General features: G+C 44.4%; 1 protein-coding gene across 4 annotated transcripts in view; it reads left to right on the top strand.

Moving 5' to 3' along the window:
* Window positions 1–11,456: 11,456 nt before the first annotated feature.
* Window positions 11,457–14,193, top strand: part of abcf1 (ATP-binding cassette, sub-family F (GCN20), member 1) — a 64,132-nt gene continuing 61,395 nt past the window's right edge. For 2 of the 4 annotated variants that reach the window (XM_063048125.1, XM_063048127.1), the window contains exon 1: window positions 11,457–11,635. In XM_063048125.1, coding sequence (XP_062904195.1) covers window positions 11,542–11,635 — 94 coding nt within the window. In that variant the 5' untranslated portion in view covers window positions 11,457–11,541. The remainder of the gene's footprint in view (window positions 11,636–14,193) is intronic. The other 2 variants (XM_063048124.1, XM_063048126.1) reach the window with 1 other exon arrangement.

The following is a 14,193-nucleotide window of genomic DNA, read 5'->3' on the forward strand; positions in this document are numbered from 1 at the left end:
GATTTCTGGGTCATTGGGATCTCTTCTGGCGAAGGTATAACCTGTACGAAAAGGATAGGTTGCACCTGAACCTGAGGGTGACCAATATCCTTGCAGGCAGATTTGTTGGAACCTTCGGAGAGAGTTTAAACTAATTTAGTTAAACTAATTAACCAAATTAAATTAATCTGGCCTCTTAACTGTCCTCACCTGCCTGTCACCACCCCCTAGGGCGCCACCCTTTCTCCTACGGTCCACTCCCCTCTCCTAAAAGATTCCTTCATCTCCAGCCCTTCACCTTTCCCACCCACCTGGCTTCACCCTATCGACATCTAGCTTCCCTCTTCCCCTCCCCCACCTTTTTATTCTGGTATCTTCCCCCTGCCGTTCCAGCCCTGAAGAAGGGTCTCTGGTCAATTATTTGTTGATCTCCATGGACGCTGCCTGACCCGCTGATGTTCCTCCAGCGTTTTGTGTGTGTGGTGCTTCGGATTTCCAGCACCTGCAGCATTCCTTGTGTTTATACAGTGAGATGTGGTGCTTGTGCCAACAACTAACACAATCTGAGGGTGCGCTGGGGGGGCAGCCCGCAAGTGTCGCCGCTAGGCTTCAGGCACCAATGTAGCCTCCACACAACTCGCCAACCCTTCCTACGAAATGTGTTGGCGGGGGGGGCCAGAGCACCTAAAGGAAACCCGTGTGGTTGCAGGAAGAACGTCCAGATTCCTGACGGTCAGCAGCGGAATCGAACCCCAAATGCTGGCACGATAACCGCTACACTACCGTGCCGCCCCGTAGAAATACTGCCAACGTGGTTTCATAGGAGACAAAGCACGCTTGCCAAATTTGCTCAGAACGGGGAGGGTTGACAGAGGGGAAGCTGCAGATGCAGTGCATTTAGATGTCCAAAAGGCATTTCGTAAGGTGCCACATGGGAGGCTGGTGCATAAATTAAAAGTCTAAATCACCGAAGGAAGGTGTTTTGGAAAGGACAGAAATCCAGCTGTCTCATATAATTCAGAGAGTTTGAATAAATGCTTAAAGCAGTGCCTGAGAAGATCCAGTAGCGCTTACATTCACAGTAATGAAACATATCAACTCCTGCCTGCAAAGCAACTTGGATCAGCTCCCATTTGCCTACCAGCACAACAGGTCCACAGCACGGGACTTGTCATGGGGTCACGGTGGCGCCTCTACTTCCTTAAAAAGTTTGTGAAGATTCAGCATGATATCTAAATCTTTGACGGACTTCTGTAGATGTATGGTGGAGGGTATTTTGATGGGCTGCATCACAGCATGGCATGGAAACACAGATGCCCTTCAATGAAAAATCCTACAAAAAGTAGTGGATGTGGCCCAGTCCATCACAACTAAAGCCCTCCCCACCGTTGATCACATCTACACGGAGTGTTGTCATCAGGGACTCCCCACCACCCAGGACATGCTCTCTTCATGCTGCTGCCATCAGGAAGAAGGTAGAGGAGCCAGGACTCACACTATCAGTTTCAGGAATGGTTATTACCCCTCAACCATCAGGCTCTTGAACCAGAGGGATAACTTCACTTGACCCATCATAGAGGTGTTCGTACAACCCATGGATTCACTTTCAGGGATTCTTCATCTCACCTTGTGACTATTAATTGCTTATTTATTTAGTATTACTATAATTTTTATTTTTTTCTCATCTTCAGCTGGTAAAACCTGATGCACGAGAAAAGCCAAGCGCACTCAGTTTTCAATTGCTAGGAACTTTCGGACCATTCTAGTGGTGTTTAGTATTGTGGCTTTCTGGAGATTTATATAAATATTGCTGTGTAGGCCTAATTGTTTAATACTTCTGTGCAGAGAGTTTGGGATGATACCAGTTGTAGATATTACAATTAGGACAATGTAACCTGTTCATCTTCCATAGTCTTTCAATTTCCTTTTTAAATTTTGCTTGTTTTTCATTTTATTGATTTCTGTATGTTATGCATGTTTGGAATTGCTATAGCTACTAAGTAAGTTGTTCTTGCTCGCTTACCCTGTGATATTATACCCTGACGGTTATTATGGATTATGTTGTGTATAATAATGGATCGGTCATAATATAATTTGTGGGACTCCTGAGTCCAAAACTGGATCAGGCTTGTATTTATAGTGTGGTGTATGGTGTCTTTTATAAGCTTGTATTTTAAAGCAGGATTTTGAGGAATGATGTTTGCCACTTGACTGTGTCTGTGTAAGTAATCAGATTGAGTTAAACTGCTACAGGATCCTGTAATGTGTTGGATCGTTTCTTGGCATTTTCTGCATTTATCGTCTTGAATTTGTTGGTCTTTTATTAGGTATTTTTGACAAATTTTTGTCCTGGTCCTGTATTGCCAGAAAGAACCCTTCTGTTTCTGGGAAAAAGTCTCCAACTCTGAGCCAGATGTTCCATGCTTTCTTGTCGAGATCTAGTCCGCTCAGATCGCAAGGATGTCTTCAATGGAGGGGCTTTCTCTCCCTTTGTTTAACTTTTTCTTCGACAGTGATAATTTCTTCAGATTTTCAGGTTGTGCTCTCTTTTATTTTTAGTGGTGCGTACTTCCTATCAGAATTGCATATGCTCACGTGGAGTGCTGAATCCTGTTTTCATCGATGAAAATATATCCTGAGAAGTTTTATCTGACTGTTGTGTAAAAATTTTCAAAGCCTGTTATTCCTCTTCCTCCTTCTGTCCTAGATAGTGTTAATCTAAGTATGTTCAAGTGTACGTAGTGTTTTCTGAAATTTGATATTGTGAATATTATTATTATTATTTCCTTTCTTTTTCTATTTGCACTGTTTGCACACTGGTTTTTCATTCATTCTGCTATGATTATTGGATTTATAGAGTATGCCTGAAAAAAAAAATGAGTTTTACGGTTGTATGTGGTGACATATATGTACTTTGATAATAATTTTGCTTTGAACTTTGAAATGGGTTCTTTCAGACCAGCAGGAGGTAACTGGTGAAGTATTGCAGGGATGTGTTATCGGCCCACAGTCGTTCTGTGTTAATGGCCTGAAGGGAAAAAATTCAAAGTACTTCAAAGTAAAATTTATTATCCGAGTACATACATACAACCCTGAAGTTCTTTTTCTGCGGGCATACTTAGCAAATCTATAGAACAGTAACTGTAAACGGGATCACAGGACAACAAACTGCGCAAATGCAGATATAAATAAATAGCAATAAATAATTAGCATGAAGAAACAAGATAAAGAGTCATTTAAGTGAGACTATCAGTTGTGAGAACACCAGAAGTAGAATGAGTGTAGCTATCCCTTTTTGTTCGAGAGCCTGATAGTTGAGGGGTGGTAACTGTTCCTGAACCTGGTGGTGCGAGTCCTGAGGCTCTTGTACCTTCTACCTGATGGCAGCAATGAGAAAAGAGCACGGCCTGGCTGGTGAGGATCTTTGATGTTGGGTGCTGCTTTTCTACGGCAACAAGTACGTAAGTTTGTCAAAGTTTCTAATGATACCTACTTAGCCCAGAGGGAATATTGTGAAAATGGCACTGTGATTCTGCAATAGGACACATACATTTAGTGAGTGGGCAGAATAATTGGCCATGGGGAAGTGTGAAGTCAGGCACTTCAGTAAATTAAATCAAATGGCAGATCGTTATCTATGGACGGAGGCAGAAATTTTGAGAAGTACAAAAGAATCTCAGTGCTCTAGTGCTTGAATCACTAACACACTTCGGTTAGTAACCACAAAAACTAAACAGGCGGGTCCACCAAGCAGCTGAAAAGGTAAACAATATTTTGGCCTTCACTGCAAAATGGCTGGAGTTTAAAAATTAGGGATGGTGAATTGGAGTTGTGTGGTGTGTCGGTGAGGCCTCACCTGAAATACAGTTCCCTGGTTTGGTCCCTTTCCTAGATATAGTAGCATGGGAGGCAATACATAGGAGCATCCGCAGGCCAGTTCCGAGGATGAAACGATTGTCCTATCAGGAAAGACTATGTAGATGCAGCCTGGATTCCTTTGAACCTAGAAGAATGAAGAGTGGTGACTTTATTGAAACACGTAAGATTCACCATCAGGAAAGATGCGCAGAGGCCTTCTGTTGATGTACTGTGGAGAGCATTCTGACAGGCTGCATCACTGTCTGGTATGGAGGGGCTACTGCACAGGACCGAAAGAAGCTGCAGAGGGTTCTAAATCTAGTCGGCCTCATCTTGGGTACTAGCCTACAAAGTACCCAGGACATCTTCAAGGAGTGGTGTCTCAGAAAGGCAGCATCCATTATTAAGGACCCCCAGCACCCAGGGCATGCCCTTTTCTCACTGTTACCATCGGGTAGGAGGTACAGAAGCTTGAAGGCACACACTCAGTGATTCAGGAACAGCTTCTTCCCCTCTGCCATCTGATTCCTGAATGGACATTGAACCCTTGGGCACTACCTCACTTTTTTAATATACAGTATTTCTGCTTTTTGCACATTTTTTAAATCTATTCAATATATATGCTGTAATTGATTTACTTATTTACGTAACATGCTGTAAGGTTTCATTGCTAATGTAATGGCTTCTCTGTAATGTTCCACTGCTGAGGTAATGGTTTCTCTGTAGCAGCAATGTTTGGGTTATGACTAGAGATAATGGGGCATGCTAGCCAATGAGCAGGATGTTGTTCTTTCTTTGTGTGTCTGGGAGCCGGGAATTCGCGGGTCTTTTGCCGGGGAGAGAGGAGGAGAGAAGGGGTGAATGGAGAGAGTTGGTAGACCGCCAGATGGAGTGGACTTGAAGCGAGGGTCCAAAGGTCAGTGACGATCGGAGGAGGTCAATGGTGGACGAACGGCCTTATCAGTGAGCTCCAACCTTGCACAATAGGCTTGTTTCATGAGAATGGGCCCTTTTTCTTTTTCTCTCTTTAGTAACCATTTAGTCAAATTAAGAATTATAAAGCTCAATCGTTTAATTACGTATTGTGTACTGTTTGTTATTTTGCGGTACTGATTTGTAATGGGGACACATCGCACAACATCCAGCCAAACAAGATTTCTCAAGTTTGGCCAGGCCAGGGGCTATCATTCCCCCTATATTAAGCCTCTAGCTGAAGTGAGGGTTACATTTATTTATTATTTTCTATGGAAGGGAATAAACAGTCAACATTTTGGGCTGAGACCTTTCATAAGGACCCTGTATCAGAATAAAATCAGCCATGAGCTTATTAAAGGGTGGACCAGACTTTAATGGCCTACCCCTGTTCCTATTGTCTTGTGTTGCAGTACAAGGAAGAAGTTTGTCATCTTCAGCCAGGAGAAGACTTTGGTTAAGAATTTATTGTGGTGTTGAGGGAATGCGAGACTGTACTCAGTTCAAAGTGTTACATTTTAAACTTGCATTGTTTATAGTTAATCTTTTTTCCTAGTGACTGCTGCTTATCTGAAGCTGGGTGCCTGTAATGTCACTGCGACTACATTTTTCATTGCACCCGTCCTTGCTTATATAACAATAACTTATTAATACAGCACTTTTCATACAGACAATTCAGTTCAAAGTGCTTTACAAGGGGCTAAAGTGCAAACCTAAAATAAAAGATGAAATGACGTCAGTTAAAAGCAAGGTTAAATAAGTAGTTTTTGAGCTGGTGTTCAGAAGAGTCTGCATCCCTTTTGGTTTTTGGTGTTGCCCTTCACAGTTTAGGAGCGTAGTAAAAAAAAAGCTGATCTGCAAATATTCTTTTGAGGGACGTTGTTTAAATTTAAGAGACTGGCAGAAGACCTGTGAGCTTCAGCAAGATTATCAAATGAAAGCGATTTTGTCTTGACACTCTGGTCCCAGACCAGTGAGAGCCTTAAATCCAAGTAAAAGAATTCTACAAACAATTCTAAAAGATACAGGAAGCTAATACAGAGTAGTTAGGGCAGGAAGTGATATGATTCTTCATCTTGGTTTACGTAAAAGTCTCGCAGAAGCATGATGAATGAGTTGAGCTTTATTAAGAGTTTGCTTTGGAGGGCCAGAAAAAAGTAATTCGCAGTAATCTAGTCTATTTGATATAAAGCAACACACACACAAAATTCTGGAGGAACTCAGCAGGCCAGGCAGTTGGAAAAAAGTACAGTTGATGATCTGGGCCGACACCCTTTGGCAGGACTATATGATATAGAGGCGTGAGTTAGATTTTCAGCATCATTACGTGACAGAAACGGACGTGCCTTTACAATATTTCTTAAGTGGTGAAATGCTGGTCTGGTCACTCTCCTAATGCCAGGTTTAAAATTCAAAGCTGAATCTATGATAACATCTGGGCTTATTACTTCTGATTTCACAAGGGGAGCCAAGTTCCCAATGTTATCAGGAAATTTATCGCTTTGGGATTTAGGGCCAACTAAAACTATTGCAGGTTTATCTTCAAATCTACTTGTGCATTTGACCATAAACGACTTCGACGTTGCATAACATTTAGAAAAACATGAATTCTACAACATTTCTTGTGGATGTTGTTTCTACAACACAATGCTGCTGGGAGTCAGGTTTTTATTCCATCTGTACCTGTGCTTATGACAATAAACTCAACTTTGTCTTCGGATTATACTTTTAAGCCTGTTCAGGTAGATACTTAGAGCCCCAGGACAGCACTCCTGATCTAAAAAAACAAAGACTCTCAGTTCACGTGGAAAGTAAAAATACTCACGGATTTTGTTTTGACCCCTTGGGTTCCCAACATCATCTCAGAATATTTTGACCTCTCACTTTCTGTTGCCCCACCCCCTTGTCCTAGATTCCTCTCACCAAGGACTATCTTCCAGAAATCTAGAAAACCTACAGCACAATACAGGCCCTTCGGCCCACAATGCTGTGCCGAACATGTACTTACTTTAGAAATTACCTAGTGTTACCCATAGCCCTCTATTTTTCTAAGCTCCATGTACCTATCCAGGGGTCTCTTAAAAGACCCTATCGTATCTGCCTCCACTGCCATTGCTGGTAGCCCATTTCACGCACTCACCGCTCTCTGAGTAAAAAAACTGACCCCTGACATCTCCTCTGTACCTACTTCCAAGCATCTTAAAACTGTGCCCCCCTGTGTTAGCCATTTCAGCCCTGGGAAAAAGCCTCTGACTATCCACACAATCAATGTCTCTCATCATCTTATTACACCTCTATCTGAATTCCATCTGCCATTTCTCAGCCCAGTTTTGCATCCTATCAATGTCCTGCTGTAACCTTTGACAGCCCTCCACACTATCCACAACACCCCCAACCTTTGTGTCATCAGCAAATGTACTAACCCATCCCTCCACTTCCTCATCCAGGTCATTTATAAAAATCACGAAGAGTAGGGGTTCCAGAACAGATCCCTGAGGCACACTACTGGTCACCAACCTCCATGCAGAATATGTCCTGTCTACAACCACTCTGCCTCCTGTGGGCAAGCCAATTCTGTATCCACAAAGCAATGTCCCCTTGGATCCCATGCCTCCTTACTTTCTCAATAAGCCTGGCATGGGGTACCTTACCAAAAACCTTGCCGAAATCCATATACATTACATCTACTGCTATTCCTTCATCAATGTGTTTAGTTACATCCTCAGAAAGTTCAATTAGGCTCGTAAGGCACGACCTGCCTTTGACAAGGCCATGCTGAATATTCCTAGACATAAATGTTCATAAACTCTGCCTCTCAGGATCTTCTCCATCAACTTACCAACCACGGAAGCAAGACTCACTGGTCTATAATTTCCTGAGCTATCTCAACCCGCTTTCTTGAATAAGGGAACAATATCTGCAACCCTCCAATCCTCTGGAACCTCTCCCGTCCCCATTGATAATGCAAAGATTGCAGAGGCTCAGCAATCTCCTCCTTTGCCTCCCACTGTAGCCTGGGGTATATTTCGTCCAGTCCCAGTGACTTATCCAACTTGATGCTTTCCAAAAGCTCCAGCACATCCCCTTTCTTAATGTCTTTATGCTCATGCTTTTCAGTCCACTGTAAGTCATCCCTATAATCGCCAAGATCCTTTTCCGCAGTGAATACTGAAGCAAAGTATTCATTAAGTACCTCCGCTATCTCCTCCAGTTCCATACACATTTTTCCACTGTCACACTTGATTGGTCCAATTCTCTCACGTCTTATCCTCTTGCTCTTCACATACTTGTAGAATGCCTTAGGGTTTTCCTTAATCCTGCTTACCAAGGCCTTCTCATAGCCCCTTCTGGCTCTCCTAAATTCATTCTTAAGCTCCTTCCTACTAGCTTTATAATTTTCTAAATCTCTATCATTACCTAGTTTTTTGAACCTTTCGTAAGCTCTTTTCTTCATGACTAGATTTACAACAGCCTTTGTACACCACAGTTCCTGTGCCCTACCATCCTTTCTCTGTCTCATTGGAACATACCTATGTAGAACGCCACGCAAATACCCCCGGACATTTGCCACATTTTTGCCGTACATTTCCCTGAGAACATCTGTTTCCAATTTATGCTTCCATGTTCCTGCCTGATAGCCTCATATTTCCCCTTACTCCAACTGAACGCTTTCCTAACTTGTCTGTTCCTATCTCTCTCCAATGCTATGGCAAAGGAGATAGAATTGTGATCATTACCTCCAAAATGCTCTCCCACTGAGAGATCTGACACTTGACCAGGTTCATTTCCCAGCACTGTACCAGATCAAGTTATGCCTCTCCTCTTGTAGGCTTATTTACATATTGTGTCAGGAAACCTTCCTGAACACACTTAACAAACTCCACCCCATCTAAACCCATTGCTCTGGGGATATGCCAGTCAATATTGGGGAAATTAAAATCTCCCAACACGACAACCCTATTATTATTATTGCACCTATCCAGAATCTGTCTCCCTATCAGCTCCTCGATGTCCCTGTTACTATTGGGTGGTCTATAAAAATACACCCAGTAGAGTTATTGACCCCTTCCTGTTTCTAACTTCCACCCGCAGAGACTCCGTAGACAATCCCTCCATGTCTTCTTCCTTTTCTGCAGCCATGACACTATCTCTGATCAACTGTGCCACACCCCTATCTGTTTTGCCTCCCTCCCTGTCCTTCTGAAAATCTAAAACCCAGCACTTGAAGTAACCATTCCTGCCCCTGAGCCATCCAAGTCTCTGTAATAGCCACCACATCATAGCTCCATATGATCCATGCTCCAAGCTCATCCACTTTGTTCATGATACTCCTTGTATTAAAATAGACACATCTCAAACCATTAGTCTGAGCGTATCACTTCTTTATCACCTGCCTATCCTCCTTCTCACACTGTCTAAGAGCTTTCTCTATTTGTGAGCCAACTGCCCTTTCCTCCGTCACTTCAGTTTGGTTCCCATCCCCCAGCAATTCTAGTTTAAATAGTCTTAGCATACCTCCCCACCAGGATATTGGTCCCCCTGGGATTCAAGTGCAACCCGTCCATTTGTACAGGTCATGCCTGCCCCAAAAGAGATCTCAAGGATCCAGAAATCTGAATCCCTGCCCCCTGCTCCAATCCCTCAGCCACACATTTATCCTCCATCTCACTCTATTCCTATACTCACTGTCATGTGGCACAGGCCGTATTCCCGAGATTACTACCTTTGTGGTCCTGCTTCTCAACTTCCTTTCTAACTCCCTGTTTTCAGGACCTCCTCCCTTTTCCTCCCTCCTCCCTTTCCCTTTTCCTCCCTATGTCGTTGGTACCAATATGTACCACGACCTCTGGCTGTTCTCCTTCCCACTTCAGGATATCATGGACGCGATCAGAAACATCCCGGACCCTGGCACCTGGGAGGCAAACTCCCATCCGTGTTTCTTTCCTGCATCCACAGAATCGCCTGTCTGACCCCCGAACTATAGAGTCCCCTATCACTGCTGCCATCCTCTTCCTTTCCCTACCCTTCTGAGTCACAGGGCCTGACTCTGTGCCAGAGGTGTGACCACTGTTGCTTCCCCCAGGGAGGCCGTCCTACACAACAGTACTCAAACAGGAGTACTTATTGTTAAGGCGGACAGCCAGAGGGGTACTCTCTAGTATCTGACTCCTGCCCTTCTCCCTCCTAACTGTTACCCACTTACCTGTCTCCCAAGGCCGGGAGTGACTGCCTGCCTATAACTCCTCTCTATCACCTCCTCACTTTCCCTGACCAGACAAAGGCCATTGAGCTGCATCTCCAGTTCCCTAACCCGCTCCCTAAGGAGCTGCAGCTCAATGGACCTGGCGCAGATGTGGCCGTCCGGGAGGCTGGGAGTTTCCATGCACCCATATATTATTCCCATCTTGGATCCCAGACTTCCTAATCGGAAGACCACAATCTGTGCTAATTGGTGTTAACATCACCTTCTCGCTGATGATCAACACTGGTGCACCCCAGGGTTGTGTGCTTAGCCCACTGCTCTACTCTCTATATACACATGACTGTGTGGCTAGGCACAACTCAAATACCATCTATAAATTTGCTGATGATACAACCATTGTTGGTAGAATCTCAGATGGAGATGAGAGGGTGTACAGGAGCGAGATACGCCAACTAGTGGAGTGGTGTCGCAACAACAACCTGGCACTCAACGTCAATAAGACGAAAGAGCTGATTGTGGACTTTAGGAAGGGTAAGACGAAGGAACACATACCAATCCTCATAGAGGGATCAGAAGTGAAGAGAGTGAGCAGTTTCAAGTTCCTGGGTGTCAAGATCTCTGAGCTAACCTGGTCACAACACATCGATGCAGTTCAAAAGAAGGCAAGACAGCGGCTGTACTTCATTAGGAGTTTGAAGAGATTTGGTATGTCAACAAATACACCCAAAAACTTCTATAGATGTACTGTGAAGAGCATTCTGACAGGCTGCATCACTGTCTGGTATGGAGGGGCTACTGCACAGGACCAAAAGAAGCTGCGGAGGGTTGTAAATTTATTTGATTCCATCTTGGGTACTAGCCTACGAAGTGCCCAGGACATCTTCAGGGAGCGGTGTCTCAGAAAGGCAGCGTTCATTTGTTAAGGACGTCCAGCACCCAGGGCACGCCCTTTTCTCACTGTTACCATCAGGTAGGAGGTACAGAAGCCTGAAGGCACACAGTCAGTGATTCAGGAACAGCTTCTTCCCCTCTGCCATCCGATTCCGAAATGGACTTTGAATACTACCTCACTTTTTAAAATATATATTATTTGTTTCTCCTTGATTTTTAATCTATTAATAAACGTATACTGTAATTGATTTACATATTTATTATTTTTTTCTCTCTGCTACATTATGTATTGTATTGAACTGCTGCTGCTAAGTTAACAAATTTCACGACACATGCGATTGATAATAAACCTGATTCTGACTTTTAATATGCGCTTATACCATTCAATGGTGGGTGGAGGTGATGGCGTATTGGAACATTTTATCTGGAGGAAGAAGCCAACCCGGGGTGTCAATGCGTGTCGGACCATGTTTCGGGTGAGGTTGCATTAGGGCAATGCGCAGCCGCAGTTGGAAGCCTTCCGCTGGGGTAATACTGCGCTGGCGCCACCTTTTGCTCCACGTGAGGAGAACATCCGGGTCCTGAGCCGGGCCGGCGGCAGCGTGAGCGGTGGTGACTGTGCGGCGAGGCGCGGAGCGATGCCGCGGGCCAAAGGCAAGGCAGCGGCGGCGACGACGACGACCGTCGAGGAGTGGGTGGACGGTGACGAGCCGCCGGCACCCCCGCCGGAAGGTCAGTTCCTGCCCGCTGTCGTAGTGCGTGTCTTTCAGCGTGGCGGTGTAAGCGGTGGGGCTGGGATCGAGGCCTGGGTTGGTCACGTCGGGGCCGGGTTAAGGGGGAGGGGTCTGGGGCGGGTCTGTGCGGGGAAAGGGGCTGGAGGGGAGGAGGCCAACGTGGGGTGGGCAAGAGGGTTGAGGGTTGGGGAGGATGCTGGAGGAGGCGGGTCTCCTGGGGAGGGTTGGGGCCTGGATCTAGGTTGTGGGGATAGGACTGGTGATCTGGAGTTGGATGCGGAAAGGTAAAGATTGATTGTTTGGTGGGGTCCAGGCTGGGTTGTTATTTAGAGTGACCTAACTAGCAGACCAAATCACAACGGAGTTGAAGACGGGCATAGTCTGGTGCACTGTTAAAGTGAGTTAAGTGAGGGTGATTTTTTTTATTGTGGGAGAGGGTGGTGAGAGTGCTTGGCCTTTCTGTGGAGGAGTATCCTGGTACGTATTTGACCATAAGTCAGTGGAGCAGCACCAGACCATTCGGCCCGTAGACTCTGCTGTGCACTTTGATCATGGCTGATTTTCCCTCGCAACCTCGTTCTGCTGCCTTCAGTCGTAACCTTTCATGTCCTGACTTGTAAAAGAATCTATCGATCTCTGCAATAAATCCAGACAATGACTTGCCCTCCACAGCTGAGTGGGGCAACAGATTTCACAGATTCACCACCCTCTGGCTAAAGAAATTCCTTCTCATTTCCATTCTAAATGTCCGTCTATTCTGAAGTTGTGCCCTCCTGCCCTAGACTTTCCCAGTATAGGAAACAACCTCTCCATATCCACTCTTTATCTAGGCCTTTCAACATCTGATATGTTTCAGTAAGGTTTTTCTCCCCCTCCCAATCCCCATTCTTCTAAATTCTAGTGAGTACAGGCCCAGAGCCTTCAAATGTTCCTCAGATGATAAGCAGTTCATTCCTGGAATCATTTTTGTGACCTCCTTTGAACTCTCTCCAATGTCAACACATCCTTTCTTTGATAAATTAGATAGATTAGATTCAACTTTATTGTCATTGTGTCGAGTACAGATACAAAGCCAATGAAATGCATTCAGCATCTGACCAGAAATGCAAAGAATAGTGTTATTTACAAAATAACTGTGAATAAAAAAAAGTGCTACAGCACGCAAATATAGAAGTACTAACACAGTACAATACGACCCAAAGGACCCAAAACTACCCAATACTGTACGAGGCTGACCAGTGCCTTTTCAAGCCTCAGCATTATATTCTTGATTTTATATTCAAGGTATAAAATCCCACAGTGGATCTAAAAGGATCAGTGTGAAATTGGCATTCACGTTGGTTGAGAGATTAACCATGATATAAAATCATCATTTGTGTGGAGTGTTAGTAGACATTGGGGTTTTCTGTTTTGAAGTAGAGGTGGTTACTGGGAGATTTGTTAAGAAAGGAGGAAATATTTTCAGTGGCAGTAGGGTTGATGACAGGTTTAAGGTTGTGAGTGGATGAACCAGAAACAACATGAAGGCTAACTTCGTGCTGCTCTGGAATAGGCTGATCAGAAATGGTAGCAACTTTTAGGAGGGATTTGGTTTAATATTTGAACTGGAAATGTTTGAAACACAATGGACCAAGAGCGGAACAATGTAGCTTCTGTCATATATGAAATAGGCCAGATACAACAGCCCAAGTGGCTTCCGCTCTGCACAGAGTCAATCCTGATGTTGCTTGTTGAGCAGGCAAAATGGCCCCTCTTGAATTGGAGGGGTTAAACCATCTGAAAGCTGAGAGTGGAATTTGCTAACTAGGGGAGATAAACAAAGTGCACAGAGAGGTGGTCCTGCCCTGATACAGCATTTCAATTTGTTGCAAAGGTACTTGGGTTTCTTCATGCTGGGTTCCCTAAAGGTTAACTTGCAGAATGAGTCTGTGGTAAAGAAGGCCAATGCAATGTTTGCACTCATTTCAAAATGATGAAAATATAAGAGCAAGGATGTAATGCTGAGGCTTTATGAGCCATTAGTTTGACCACTCTTGGAGTATTGTGAGCAGTTTTGTTCTTTTATCCAAGAAAAGATGTTCTGGCATTGGAGAGGACCCAGAAGAGGTTTACGGAAATAATTCCAGGAATGAAAGAGTTAATGTATGGTATGAGGAGCATTTGTTGATGGCTCTGCGCCTGTACTCACTGGAGTTTCGAAGAATAAGGTGGATCTCATTAAAACCTATGGAAATCTAAAAATGCAAACACGAGGAAATCTGCGGATCCTGACGAAGGGTCTCGGCCCAAAAAGTCGACTGAAATCTAAGAGTGGATGTGGAGGCACAAACGAGAAAATCTGCAAATGCTGGAAATGCAAAGCAACACGCACAAAGTGCTGGAGGAACTCAGCAGGCCAGGCAGCATCTATGGAAAAGAGTATAGTCGACATTTCAGTCTGAGACCCTTCAGGACTCATGCCTAGCCTGCTGAGTTTGTTCCTCCAGCATTTTGTGTGTGGTTGTGAAAGCGATGTTTTCTATAGTGGGTCTGGGACCAAAGGGCACAGCCTCCGGA

The sequence above is a fragment of the Mobula hypostoma genome, chromosome 5 (genome assembly GCF_963921235.1).
Source record: "Mobula hypostoma chromosome 5, sMobHyp1.1, whole genome shotgun sequence".
NCBI classification, from domain to species: domain Eukaryota; kingdom Metazoa; phylum Chordata; class Chondrichthyes; order Myliobatiformes; family Myliobatidae; genus Mobula; species Mobula hypostoma.